Here is a 14409-nt window from a genome sequence, read left to right as displayed (position 1 = left end):
ACCATTTCTCCCAAACAGCCGTGCACAGACACCACTGCCTCATCTAGTCCCTAACTGGCCTTCCAGGATCAACAGAAAGTATCCTTATTGGAACTGTCAGTAGTGTTCACTGCGCATGGTACTATGTGTGGTGACACACGATGGTTTGGTCTGAGGGGCTGGGGTGTGCTCCGCTTTCTCTAGCTCAGTACTACTGGAAATGCAGTGTATGGACAGGGACCTAGACGGTTGTTAGAAATATTAATTATGGATGGCTGGGTGGCTCAGTTGCTAAATTGTCTGTCTCTGGCACAGGTCATGATCTCAGGGTCCTGGGATAAGCCCGTATCTGAGTCCATGCTCTGGGTAGTCTGCTTCTCCCCCTTCTGCTGCCACTACCCCTGCTCGTGCTCTAGCTCTCTCTCTCAGATAAAATAAATAAGATCTTTTACAAATTAAAACCACAAATTCATGGGTCGCATCCCGACCTAGGTATTCATGATATCTGAGTATAGAGACCCAGAATCTATTTTTAGTGGAAATCCCAGGTGATTTGTATATACAGGAAATGTTCACAAACACTGTTTAGAAAAGTCACCCTCAGCTAGGGCTTCCAATTGGAATCCCCTATGTAGATTTTAGATCTACCATCTCCAGGGTCCCATCCCCAAGGATTCTGGCAGTTTTAGCGTGAGTTAGGTATTGATGAAGGGGCCCAACTTACTCTACCGTGAGCCCAGGGCAAACAGTGACGCTCCCAGGTACTGTTCTGAGAATGGGTCCGAGAGTGGTCAGTGGGGAAGCCTCGATGGGTAGGGCTGGTCTGCATAAGATTTGATAGGAGAAGGTCAGTCTCCCCCACATTCCTGATGTTGTACCAGACTGTTTCCACAAGATAAGTGCGCTCAAAAATCAAAAAGGAATAAATCACATGGGGGCTTACACTGAGAAGCTCCCTGTGTGTACAGATTTTCACATGCCTCCACTAGCAATGGAACAGCAATCATTCACATAGACCCTCAGTGGCCATGCGGAGGCTTTTGGATTTCACCGTGACTGCCCTGGAAGACAGTAGAACACAAGGTCAGTCCCTGAGGATGTAGGAGGATGTGAAGAATGAGACAGGAGCTGTCCCTCGGTGACCACCAGAGAATTAAAGATGGGCTTTCAGAACCATTCCATTCAAGCAGAGCTTCCCAAACCCCATTTTAAGCTTCAGTTTTGTCCTTTGATCTTCAGCCTCCGTCTGTGTCGTCTGCTTCTGTCATCTGCCCTTACCTGGGTGTGTGGCTACTGTCTCCTTTCTCTTCATGTGCCCAGGGCTCTGTCCTGTTCCGAAAAAGATGATGGGATGCACACTAGAGATGGCAAGATCTGTTGATAAGAAAAGCAACATGACTGTTGCTGGAGATTCTTTAATTTCAAATCCAGTACCATGCTCGGTAGATAGTACAGTACAGAAGTTTATAGAATATTATTTCTCTAGATGCTATTATTCTTTTAAGATTTTATTTATTTTTGTCAGAGATCACAAACGGGGAGCGGCAAAGAAAGCAGGCAGGGGGAGAAGCAGACTCCCTTCTGCGCCAGGACCCAACTTGGGTCTCAATCCCAGGACCCTGGGATCATGACCTGAGTCTGAAGGCAGATGTTTAGTAGACTGAACCACTGAGGCATCCGTAGATGCTGTTTCTGGATGGATGCTTTAGAATAGTTATGAAGCTTTTCCAATATTCAGCTCCTTAACTCTACTTGCCACTACCAATGAATCAGAAATTAGGATAAGATATCTGATTTTAAGATGGGAGCAACAATACCTTACCCTGTTCAGTTTCCAGAATTATCACCAAAGGGAAGGTTATAAATACCCTTAGGGAAGGGGAAAGGTAACGTCAGGATGAAACATGAATACTTCCTTCCTTACTGCAACAAACGCCTGATTATTTCCTTGAAATGATGTCATTTGTCTTTGTCCTCAGTTACCCTGTAGAATTTTAAGACAGTGAATATACAGTCGTTATATGATCCTTGCTTGCTTTTGCTAAAACTTAAAAAGTAATAAAGGAGAGAATATCTGCAACACAGTTCAGAACAAAATGGAAACTTGCCAGTCCAGGACTAATTTAGAACCTTTTTTTGCAAAGGCCAGGATATCCAGGAAACATTGGTGACAGCCTTTGTTTTCTGGGGGCATCTGGCAGAGAGACCCTGAGCCAAGGGAAGGAAGTTAACATCAGGTGTCATGAGACACATTGATACCAGTGTCCTGAAGCACATGGAAGGACTCATCACTGCTGCCTTATTGTTTGGGGGGGTGGGAGAAAAGGCAATCCTGGGAAACAGGATTCTGTGTGAAAGGTTTATGAAGCACAGGATTTCATGATAAAAACAGCAATGAAGTCACTAAAATGTATAGTCCTTTACTCCCATGTATCAGATTCTGGGTTTTGAAAATTGTGAGCACCAACCCTGAAGAGATGAAAGGAAGGGTCAACGCAGAATGCGATCCGTCAAATCTGTCCTGGGAAGGGAGGAGACCCCAGAGGCAGGCCAGACCTGCACACAGCCTCAGAAGGGGTTGGATCTGGTTTGGGGTTGTGGGGAGGCTGGTTGTGGGCTCTGATCTCCCTGCCTCTGGGGTACTTCCAGCTCTGTCATTCCTGAGCCCTTCCAAAGAAGATCAACACAGAGTTCACAGTATTTTCATCAATGTAGTTTCTTTCCATTCTATTTCCTAAAGGAAAGAAAAAGCCAACTTCAACATTATTTTCTGGGACAATTGTATTAGAAAGCTTTTCTTAAGAAGAATGTGAACTAAATGCTATGACTACTGCTACTAAAAACTCTGGTCCATGGATGACCCATCAGGGGTGACACCAGAGCTCACACCACAACACAGACAGGGAACTGGCCCGACTGATGCAAAGTCCCCCATCTACCCCTGTTCTTCCTCACACTGACTCCACAATCCTGAATTCAACCATGTACCCAGAGGCTCTGACTAAGAATTCCTGGATGATTCGGATCATGACTCTTCATCTGTTTGTCTAATGACCAGTTGCCATGGGAACAAGCAGTGTCTATCTGTTTGCATCTCTAGCCGTGCTCAGTGTTCTTTACACAGTCAGAGAAACCCAGGGGGACTCACACCTGGCTACCCCGAAGGCGATTGCTTCTATGGAGGGAGGAGAGTGCCCTGGATGACTAATGCCTCTTTCTCTAAGATGGAAGGAGATTCAGATTCTTGTGCTAGTGTAAACCCGGACTACACAGGATAGCGCAAAGGTTAAAGGAGTCCCTGGTCCTGGAGAGTGTGCCCAAGTGAGATTGACCAGATGGCCCCATAGGTATTCAGTTACCAGGAAGGTGAGACTTAGGCTGGGCCATCAGGTAGAGCATGTATGTTTCCTAATGGAGCCTTATCCTCAGATGCAGGATATGTGTGTGCTGTTTCCTGTCCCTGAGCAACGCCCCCTGAAGTAAGATGCCTCTACTCCAGTGAGTACAGGTTACAGCTAGCTGTGCTTGTGGTCATGACTGTAGGTGTTTCAGTGGGTCTTAGCCTTGCACTGTGAATGGTCTTCTTCCCTCCTGAGTTTGCAGTAACACAGGACCTAGTGTGGCAAGTTTAATCACTATTTCTTTTTTTTTTTAAATTTATTTGAGAGAGAGAAACAGGCAGCGAGAGAGGGAACACAAGAAGAGGGAGTAGGAGAGGAAGAAGCAGGCTCCCAGCGGAAGAGCCTGACATGGGGCTCCATCCCAGAACTCCGGGATATCGCCCTGAGCCCAAGGCAGACGCTTAATGACTGAGCCACCCAGGTGCCCGTAATCACTATTTCTGTTGCCACTTAGAGATTCTGCAGTGACTGTGACGGGCACAAGCTTCTTTAAGGACCAACAGACTTGTTAACCATGTTTGTGAAGCGGTGTTCACAACCCTCACCGAAGTAAATGTTTGGCCGATGTAATATCTGATACTGAAATACACATTCAAATGTATTTTGAACATCTCTTCATTCCTTCAGGAGACAATCTTACACTGCTGTTTAGATTCTGACCTTATCTCCTGGGACTAATTTGCAACAAAATCATATGGATAATCATATAGTATTATAGTAGGATGCATCGTATGTCTATGGTTTATTATTTACTGCTGGCATAGATTCTCTGTCTTACAGTTTTACCTACAATTGACTGGCTTGTCATTGTACATAACCCTCTGTGAGGCATGAATATATACACGGTTGACATGGAGAAAAACAGTTCAGTTTTCTCATGAGATGAGAAAGGTTTGGAATTCCTCCAGGATACACGGAAGAGCCTGAATGCACAGTGATTGTCACTCAAGAGAAAAAAGGGGCTGGCATTTGGGAAGCACGCATGAAGGCCGAGTTGTTCACTTCCCTCACACAGTCTAATGGAAAGAGAACAATCCCAGTGATGGCAGAGAGGGTCTAAAAAGTCCCAAAGGTGCTCCCAAGGAGAAGAGTGCTTGGGGTCATAGCTGTGATCTCAGAGAGGATTTAGGGGAGATATTGTGTCCAGGAGAGGGTTGGCCCTTCGGCTTTCGCACCCACAGAGTAACAATCATAATGAGCCCTAAACACAAAAATTCTGTGGCACGTCTAAATTCTGTACAGAGTAAGTCTGTGTGTTCCTCACCACGTATATCAGAACAGGATCCGAAGCCTATGTTTGTGAAGTATTATCAGTTCTTCTTGTCTCGTACCTACGTAGGGACTGTGATATTTACCAGCTCAGGTAGAATCTGGCACAGGATGCTGGAGGGGCCGATGCAATGTGGGATAGGAGCTTCATGCTTCGCCCACCTGGAGTCCTAGGACTGTCGGTAATGGCCTAGAAGCCACTCACGGGGCCAAGGTTGCCAGTGGAAACACCTCTGGACTCTCAGTGAAGCTTGAAAAGTCTCTATCCAGACCACGGAGAAAATGTTTCAAGCCGACAGCTGCCTAGGTATCTGGGATTCCGCTTAGAAACTATGACCTACGGGTGGCCACATTGGGATAACTGACAAAAGCTCTCAAACTCACGCAGGTTCCTTTGTGTAAAGGGGGGGGGGGAATGATGACATAACATTTAGAATCCTGCAAGTTTCCACTGAAAATCCGGACCATATTACTATTGTAAAAGTGGTGCAGGCTTAGTCCATTCCGCTGTGACTCTCTGGTATTTATTTGGATTTCTTTTGTCATTACCTAGATTGCCACTTCGTTTTACACATTTCACGATTTTATGCTGTATGAACTGCACCCCGGCGGCTCCTTGTAGACATGAAGGAGGTGCTGAGCAGGGTGTGTTGGTGCCCAGGGCGAGCTCGTGCCGGAGAGTTCGGCCGCAAGGCCTTCTAAGGAACAAATGCGTCATCTATAGATATACGAAAGGAGGATGTGATTCATCAGTGACCCAGGCTAAAGGTGCTTGCTACATATGAAGCCGACTAAGTTGGCTGGAAGGGCATTGGCAGGACTTCAAAGGACTTTGACAAGGTGCTCTAGGTGTATTCTGTTACTGCAACTGCAAGGGTCTCATTGTTTTGTGAGGCTGATGATACAGCATCAGTAAGTGAGATGGGGGAACTCTATCCGGAAGAGCACGAATGACTCAGAATAACTCTGGACCATACAGACTTGCCTGCCTGGTTGGGAAACTATTGTTGGACACACATTTGCTCTCCTTTCTCCTGTGCGTATCCTTGCCCCTTTCTGAAATGCTAAATGCCCAACCCCTTCTTAAGTCACAGTGGCCTGTAGGCATCAGTTGCCTGTCTTTGAGCCTCATGTCTCTGAGGCTCCCGTAGGTAAGAAAGCACTTTCTTTTTCCCTTGTGAATCTGTCTTATGTCCACTTACGTATTAGAGTGGCCAAGGAATTGAGAATGGAGGAAGAAAAACATGTTCCTCTTCTTCACATTCTGCTGTCAAAACCTGACCTCCCTGCTTCGGAGCCAAAATAGAATGTGAAGACGGAGCTGGGGATCAAGAGGAACAACAGGTTAATTACTTTGCCAGCAATCGAGGCTGCAGGATGTCAGGGCCTTCAAAACTGCAAGCCCCCCAGAGGCAGGGGGTGGGGTATTTGTCGTGAAATCCCTACAGGATCTAGCCGGTTCCACCCGGAATTATGTCTGTGCAGCCAGCTGTGTCCATCACCTTTTCAGGGTGGGACCTGGTGGTGGAAAGGAAAGGCTAAGAAGGGAAGAGAGGAAGGTTGGAGAAGTGAGGGAAAAGGATCCCTAGTTTAATATCAAGGCTTGCTGATGCTTTAATGTGGCCATTTTGATTTTTGATCACTTTTATGTGTTTACGTGGTTTCAGTTCAGTCACCAGGACAGCTGTAGGAAGACTGCTTCATTTTTTGCAAAGAGAAACGACCCTGTATTTTCTAGAATGGGAAAGATAAAGAAAAAGGTTCACACCAAATTTCAGGGAGCATGTTGAGGAATTAGAATGCTCATGTATTGCTGATGGGAGTGAATAATGTACATTCCCTTTGGAAAAGTCTGTGGCAGTTAGTTATGAAAGTAACCATTTACCTACTGACGGAGCACATGTTGTCACCCCAACATATGTCTCGTTAGGATATGGATTCTTATTGGCTGGTAGTTTAAAGAAGGAGCACACAGGGGTGCTTAGGTGTGTCAGTTAAGAGCTTTTCTTTGGCTCAGTCGTGGTCCTGGGATCAAACCCCGTGGTGGGTTCCATGCTCCGAGTGGAGTTGGCTTCTCCCTCTCTCTGCTACTCTCCCTCTCTCTGCTCTCTCATTCTCTTTCTCAAATAAATAAATAAAATCTTTAAGAAGAAGAAGAAGAAGAAGGAGGGGGAGGAGGAGGAGAAGAAGGAGAAGAAGAAACAGGGGACCAAGAAAGAGCTCTGAAACTAGTCTGGATAATTTTTGTAGTAGACATTTGCATCTCTAAGGGAAAGCTCCATTTGTAAGGGTGGCTCCCTCCCTGTAGCAGAAAGAGGGTGAAAGTGTAAATCTCCAGAAATAGTGATCCTTGGACAAGGCGTGGAGTAAATCAGAATAACAACGACAGCCCCGATTAGTGCTTTTTGCCTGGTCACCTCCCCAAATGCTTCCCAGTAGGTTCAAGAAGGGATCAAATCCCGTGCCCCCCACCCCAGATTCTGTCTATTGGTGAGGGGGGAAACAGCTGTGATGTTTTCATTAAATGCTCCACGCAATTCTAGGTGAAGCCAGGGTTAAGCAGGCTTAACCAGGAATAGAAGACAGCTGAGTTCAGACTTGGCTCAAGGAGAGGTAACACGGGCACTGCCACGGGAATCTGGAAGCATCAGGTCCATGCAGCACAGGTTTCTTCTTTCTGCTCTAGCAGAAGTTGCGTGTGTCTGTGATGGGGGAGACCCCTGAACCAGAGCAGGAAAAAACTCATCAAACATTGGTCTCCAAGGAAGAATTCATTGTTTTTGAATAGCCACTGACACAAAGGGCAAGGAAATTGGGCCTTTTCTGCATTCTAAGTCCTGCCTGCAGGCAAGACCTTTATTGGTGGAGACGCCCTGTTGGGGGCTTTAAAGGCATTTTCTCCTGCTGCAGCTGTGATTTCTTCTGGAATCCTTCTGAGCAAGAAGTCCGGAGGACAAGGTGAAGAAGAAATGGCCAGTTCTCAGGTAAGCCTTCCATGCGAGTTCCGAGGCCCGTTGTCTTTTTCTCGAGAAATTTCTTACATTTAGAAATTGTTAATAGTGATTTTTTTCTAGTTCGGTTGTTCTGCTCTATGTTTACACCCAGTGTTTTTTGTTTTTGTTTTTGTTTTAAAGATTTTATTCATTTATTTGACAGAGAGAGACAGCCAGCGAGAGAGGGAACACAAGCAGGGGGAGTGGGAGTGGAAGAAGCAGGCTCTTAGTGGAGGAGACTGATGTGGGGCTCGATCCCAGAACGCCGGGATCACGCGATGAACCGAAGGCAGATGCTTAACCACTGCGCTACCCAGGCGCCCCTACACCCAGTTTTTAAACCTTTTCAGACATTATACTCAAATTTGGTCTTTAGAACCCTTCTCCCCTATCAGCCAGAGCCTTCTATGCCTTCCCTCTAAAAGGGCTTAGAGTAGGTCTTCAACAGTTGTCGCTTTGAATAAAAGACCTGCCTGCCAGTATTGCAAATAGTCCCTTGGTGACAGATCCTTGGGAAGGTGTTGAGTTAAAGATTCCTATTGCTGAAGGGGTCTGGTCCTGGGATATCAGTGATGGAAAATGGTCTTATTTAGGCCCCATCTGGAAGCCTTATAAGCTCTGTGTAGACCGGGAGTAAGAAAATGCACAGATAAACAGTGGATATGATATGATATCCAGAATCATTTGGAGTATTCTCCGAAAAAAGAGGGGTTCATATCCTTTAGAATGTATCTAAAATATACTAGGTATTACCAGTCCGGGAAAGTATATGTGATTGAAGTTTCTATAAATCGACTGAATTCTCATAATTTAATTGATATGCTGGTTTACTGTTTAGGGGTACAAGAATGTGGTCCCTAAATGGGGTGTCTTTTGAGCAGATGGGGATTTTTGGTGATGAGCAGGTGTGGGCCATTTGCAGAGGAAGTGAGAGAATTCAGCTGAGGCAGAACAAAGGAGCCAGAAGCTCACTGAATGCACAGCAAGGGAGCGGGGGTGGGAAGGACACCAGAGAGGCCTAGTGCCAGGAGGTGGTGGGTGGGGCCTGGTTTTAAAGGGGAAGATGAGGCAGTCTGGGAACAGATGGAATCTTCCCTTTTAGGGAACCGAATCTGGTTGTAAGTAGCCCATTGGTGAGTTAGGACCTATGGCTCTTTGGGGGTGGGTCGCTCCTGGGCCTGTCTGCATTCAGGCAGATTGTCACCGGCCCCTCCCCTATTCCAGCTCTCAAGCCAGTTTGCCTGAAAGGAGGCTTCTAGAAGGAACACGCTGGTGCTGGGTTCTTGTGTGGTGTAGCAGAATGAGTATCAGGCACAAAAGGGGAAAGTGATAGTTTATCACGTGAAGGTGAGAAGAGAAAGCAAGCTTTCTAGAGTGAGCAGGGTCCTGAATGGTTGCCACCCAGCGCCTTTATGGTTGGTCTTTTATAGAAAACTGACCAGGGGCCTTCAATCTCTTTGATGTCACCGCTGATAGCAGCATGATTACTTCTCCTTTGAATATGTCATCTCTGGTGTTTAAAACAAACGAGGAGGTCTGGTCACATTCGCTTAGCTCTTGTTTTCTTTATGTCCCTCTTTCCTGGGATTTTTGATGACCCTGGTCACCTAGCCCCGTAGCTGTCCACCCCTCCCTAGTCCCACCTGTCCCTTACTCAACACCAAGCAACAGGTCCTTCAGTGTGCCTTAGGCGCTGATGATCAACTTGGTCATTAGGGCTGATGTTAACTTCTTGTAATGGCTTGAAGCTCTGCCAGATAGCTCCCCCTGTAAGGCTCACGTTGTCCTTGTTAATTCCTAAGGGTCTTGGACGGATTTACTGGGTGATGGGCTGAAACCATCCCATTTCACCTGGAAGCTTCTTTCTTTTGATTTTGCCTTTGCTTGTAGTTTCTGATCAGGAGAACAAAGCAAAAGAAATGTAGAGAAGAAGGAAATGTCCTTGCAACTTGCAGCCCACATATAGATACTTGGCACTTGGAAAGATTGAGTTTCCTCAAGGAATTCCCAAGTGCCTTAGTGTTAATGCTTTGCTGGAGGCAAAAGCAGCCTTAGCTTGATCATAGCCAGACCTCCAGGATCCTCTTGAACATAGGAAAATCCCCTCAGAGACTTCTGTTATCTCTACCCCTACATGAAGAGTTTATAGTCAGTACCTTCTCACAGTCACACTGTAGCTCTTCTGCCAACGGGTCCTGTCCCTGACGTTTAATGAGAACGATTTCTTTCATGAAAAATGTCTTCGGCCCCTACATCAGTTTCCACTGCACAAATGAAGACTCTCACCTTCGTGTAGTTGGTAGTATTGTCTCCTGGGCCTGGGGGATCTAAGTCAGTCATTCCGCCATCCTGTGAGTTTTTACTTTATTCCACACTCAAGTGGTAGACATTCTCTTCATTTAAAAAAAAGAAGAGTACTGTATTTATTTATTGTAGTGAGTGAGAGAACTAGTGTGTGTGAGAGGAGGAGAGGTGATCCCGTAGAGCCAGAGGGGGAGGGAGAGAAGTTCATGCGGACTCTGTGCTGAGTGGTTCCCTGGACCCCGAGACCATGACCTGAACCAAAATCAAGAGTTGGACACCTGAGCCATTGCGTCATCCAGGCGCCCTCTTTCCCTCTGTGTATTTTCAGATGAAGAAAACAAGAATTCTATAATTAACATGTTTGTCTTAAATGCTGAATTATATCACAGATGATGATTGGCACAAAAGCATCAATGAAATGCTGGGTTGTGGGGTCCTTGAGAATGTTGGTCAAGAACGAATTCTTGAGATGTGTTACGGTGCCCGAGAGTCGGTTTATTGAGTAGCTCGGGGACAGCAGCTGTGAGCAGAAAGAGCTGCACATTGGCTGCATGAAGCGGGTGGTTTTATGCTTAGTGTTGGGGTGGGGTAAGTGCACCGAGTATAAGATCAGAAAGGTTTCTTTGAATTTGTGCTTGTTACTTTGGCCCGATCTGTCCGATGCTATCTCTCCGTTCGATGTTAATATCGGTGAAATGTACAGGCAGTTAAGAGACCGTAAGGTAACAAGTAGCATGTATTTGACTCTTAGCAGAGCTATGCCGTCTGTGGGTCAGCCTTCTGAGTTAAAGGTGAACATTTTTCTGCCTCTATCCTTCATCATAGCAGACTCCTAAATAATAGCTGTTTTATGTGTATCATTCTCTGTGTTTGTGTTGATAGTGTGAATAAAAGGTAGAAGCATCATCATCCACAAAGTGATTTATAAGTGTGACGTCATTGTAAATGGTTCTTGTATTAACACCATGAGAATTTTCTACTCTATCACGTTTCATGTGTATTTAACTACTTCCTACATGTGTGGATGGGTGCATGAAATGTAAATAGTTAGATTGATTTTGTGGGGATAACTTTTTGTTTCCATCATTTTTCTCACATTTGACACCTGCTATGAACACTGGTGTAGTGTTCTCTTTATATTGGACCTGTGTGTCCTTTTCAGTGAACTCTAGGATCATACCCTGAGTTCAAACCTGATCCCTTTGCACATTCGGTAAATAAGGATTCTGCTTCTCCATAGTTGGACAATACTAGCTTTATATTGAGGTAAAGGTAACTAGTTTACTCCATGGGTTACATCCGGGTCCCTCTGCGTCAAACTGGGCTAGCCCAAGCACTTCCGCTGGGCGGTCATTACATTTCATTGGATAGTTTCTGTTTTCCCGCAGGAGACTCTGCCCACGGGGTGTTCTGGCTGAAGTAAAGGATAAGGTGGACAGAAGAAGTGAAGTAAAATGTGGGATCTAGTTTGGGGGGTACAGTGGTAAGCACTGAAGCTCAGGTGATGGGGTCAAGCGGGTGACATTAACTCCTTCTTGATCTTAGGGACCATTATGAACTCTGTCGATGGCCACTTGGTGACTGTGGTATTTCTTGCAGAGACTGCTGACATTCGGGGACGTGGCCATAGAATTCTCCCAGGAGGAGTGGCGATGCCTGAGCCACACGCAGCGGGAACTGTACAGGGACGTGATGCTGGAGAACTACAGACACCTCCTGTTCTTGGGTGAGGATGACTCCTTCCAGATTTCCCAAGCCCCACTCGGGGTTTCTTCTTTCCTTTCAAGACTTTCTCTTGGATGACTCCTCTTTGCACATTGGAATTCAGGTCACTGCCCTAAGGGACTAAAGTAAGGATTTGTAGATGGAGACAGAAATCTTCTTGATGTTTGCTTTTCAGGTCTAGCTTCCGCTTCCTTAGGGTAATATCGTTTCTGTTGATTAGTTATAGTTCTGAACCTGGCGTGGCATGGAGCAGTACTGCCTGCATTTAAACTCCAAGTTTTACGCCGCCTTATTGTCTCAGTAGAACTTGGAAGTGCAAGTTAGGAAGTGAGTGTTTGAAACTCCTGCATGTTCTCTAGAGGCTGTTGGTGATCAGTGTTGGGGAAATCATCTTCTAGAATTCTGCAATGTCCTCTCTTCCCTACTCAGCCCAGTAGTGGCTTGCAAGGATCCACAGCCATACTTATATTCTGTTTCTCTATTAAACAGGTCTCATTGTGTCGAAGCCTGATTTGGTCTCCCTTTTGGAGCAGAGGAAGGAGCCGTGGGATGTGAAGAGGAAGAAGACAGTAGTCTTTGATCCAGGTAGGTGGGAATGAATGAAGCCGATGACAGAGGGACGTCCAAGTTTGAAGGAGGAGGAAGATAGACCTTAAAATGGGGTTCCAGTAGCTCTGCTGGAATGAAAATCAGTTGGAGAAGCCCAGGTGTATTTCCCCGTCTGTCACAGAGGGACATCTTTTCACATATTGTCATATTTTCATATTCTCAAAGGCTTCTGCTTCAGCTCCAGTGATGGGCCGCCACAGCCACAGTGAGGGCCATGGGGTGGGGGAGGGCCTCCATAATCAGAGAGCTTTTCTATTGCTTTGAGGGCCTTAGGGAAATCTCCCTATTCCTGAGGGCGTCTGCACTATGTCTCTTCTAAGTTCCGTTTTGCCTCTTGGGAGAAAGTGTGCAGAGTTGTGTGGGGCATACTGGGGATTGGGGCGGAATCCCCGCAGCACTGGAGGCAGACATCATGTGTTTTCTGGTTCATGCTTTCCAGTGTTATGGAGCCTTCAGTCTTAATCGTACACAATGGAGACTCAGTAATGTCATCAGGTAACAAAGCACTTCCCGAACAGGAGAACATACAATCCTTTATTTCACTTCAGATGTTCATTTTCCTTTATATTAACGAGAAGAAGAGGTTTCCACGCCTTACGTTCCATTCCTCAGTGGTGAAATAATGTAATGTCTCTATTTGTTCCCTGGACTTCCTACATACAGTAATGTTATTCGGGATTTACAACTTTGGAACCTGCAGCCTATAGTAAAGTCTCATTTCTTAGCTTTTGAAAAATGCATCATTTTCTAATTTTTCTCGTATAGTAAGACGTTCCTGTGACTTTGTCGTAAGTTTTCACTTTCTTATTAGTTGTCTCTGAGACTCAGCTCTTATTTCTTAGATCAAAAGTTCTGATGCGACCCGGGCATGTGCTGTGTAAGAAGTGATGTAGATGGTAAAATTCCCCTAGTGACAAAAATGTCCCGTTGCTGTTGGAATTTTACTTCACGAAAAATTAATCATAAGGTTTTTTTTACTAGTTTCTCAGGAATGTATCTGGATTTACTCCCCTGTATTTCTTTCTTATAAAATGATTGTCAGCATATTTTATAACTGTGACGGTGTTTGTTTATTTAGAAAGGGAAGGTTTTTGCTTCTCTGCTTTGTTCTAAGGTATGGGTTACCCCCTTGAATTCTGTGTAAGAGGAGGAATATATGAGTAACAGAATACATTTTTTGATGTCACTTAAGTCCTTATTCATAATATTTTTCATTACAGCTTTTCATGGTTGATTGTAATGAATAATCCTTACAGTTTTACTGTCACTGAACTTATGCCAAAATAGACAATGCCTGTTTTTCATGGATACACAGAGTTTAAATTCTACCTGTATTGAAGGTTTTCTTTTCAATAATTCGTATATTGCATTATGTGGCATTTTTTCAGTTTAATTTTGCTTGTTCTCATTTTTGAATTCCTTAATAACAGGCTTCTTTTTGTATGGGACTTTCCTCAATGTTAGTTAATTGTGGCCTTTTTTTTTTCTTTACCGATGTATTTTGTGATATGATGACAGTTTTCAGCCCTGTACACTTTTGAACAATGTGTGACTCAAATGTGAATCAGGTTTGTGCCCTTTGCCAGGAACATTATGTATGTGTCTATGAAATATCACCCCTACAGAGTTTGTAACTCGTCTTGTGTATTTCTGGTGGTGGTGAATGTTCTAGCATATCTAGGTGAGTTGTTATAATACTCGCAATAATTCCAACATCTGTTGTTGAATTTATATTCTCTTGGCATGAGAAGCTTTTTTGGTGAATCAAAAGCAATTTAAAAAATTTTCTATGTCAGTATATTGTGTAGGTCCTATATTTTATCTTACTTGTGGTGTTGTACGCATGATATGGTTTGACACCATTGTCATTCACTTTTCTGTTTTCTGTCTGTATTTTCATTCTGGTTGCCTTAGAGATTCCTTAAAACATCTTAAGGGTATAAGAAACTATTTTCAACTGCTGTCGTCAATTTTATAGGCAACTTTTCTCCTTCATCCTCTCCATCCCTGAACCTGCTGGATGTTACCACTATCACAAGTTCTATCTTTTATGTGGTGTAGTTTATTATGCAGATTTCTGCATTTTATGCTTTTGTTTAAGACAATTCTGTAGCAGAAATACAAGTGAT

General features: G+C 44.7%; 1 protein-coding gene across 1 annotated transcript; it reads left to right on the top strand.

Moving 5' to 3' along the window:
- The first annotated feature begins 109 nt into the window (after window positions 1–109).
- Window positions 110–12270, top strand: LOC123787003 (KRAB domain-containing protein 5-like). The gene is made up of 3 exons (XM_087871240.1): window positions 110–7633; window positions 11546–11672; window positions 12161–12270. The coding sequence occupies exons 1-3, from the start codon at window positions 7619–7621 to the stop codon at window positions 12268–12270; spliced, it is 252 nt and encodes an 83-aa protein (XP_087727366.1). The 5' UTR covers window positions 110–7618.
- The last annotated feature ends 2139 nt before the right edge of the window (window positions 12271–14409 follow it).

This window comes from Ursus americanus, chromosome 21, assembly GCF_024610735.1.
Source record: "Ursus americanus isolate L20-20 chromosome 21, mUrsAme1.1.p, whole genome shotgun sequence".
NCBI classification, from domain to species: domain Eukaryota; kingdom Metazoa; phylum Chordata; class Mammalia; order Carnivora; family Ursidae; genus Ursus; species Ursus americanus.
Note: the sequence above shows the minus strand (reverse complement) of the source record. Positions and strands in the feature narration are given on the sequence as shown.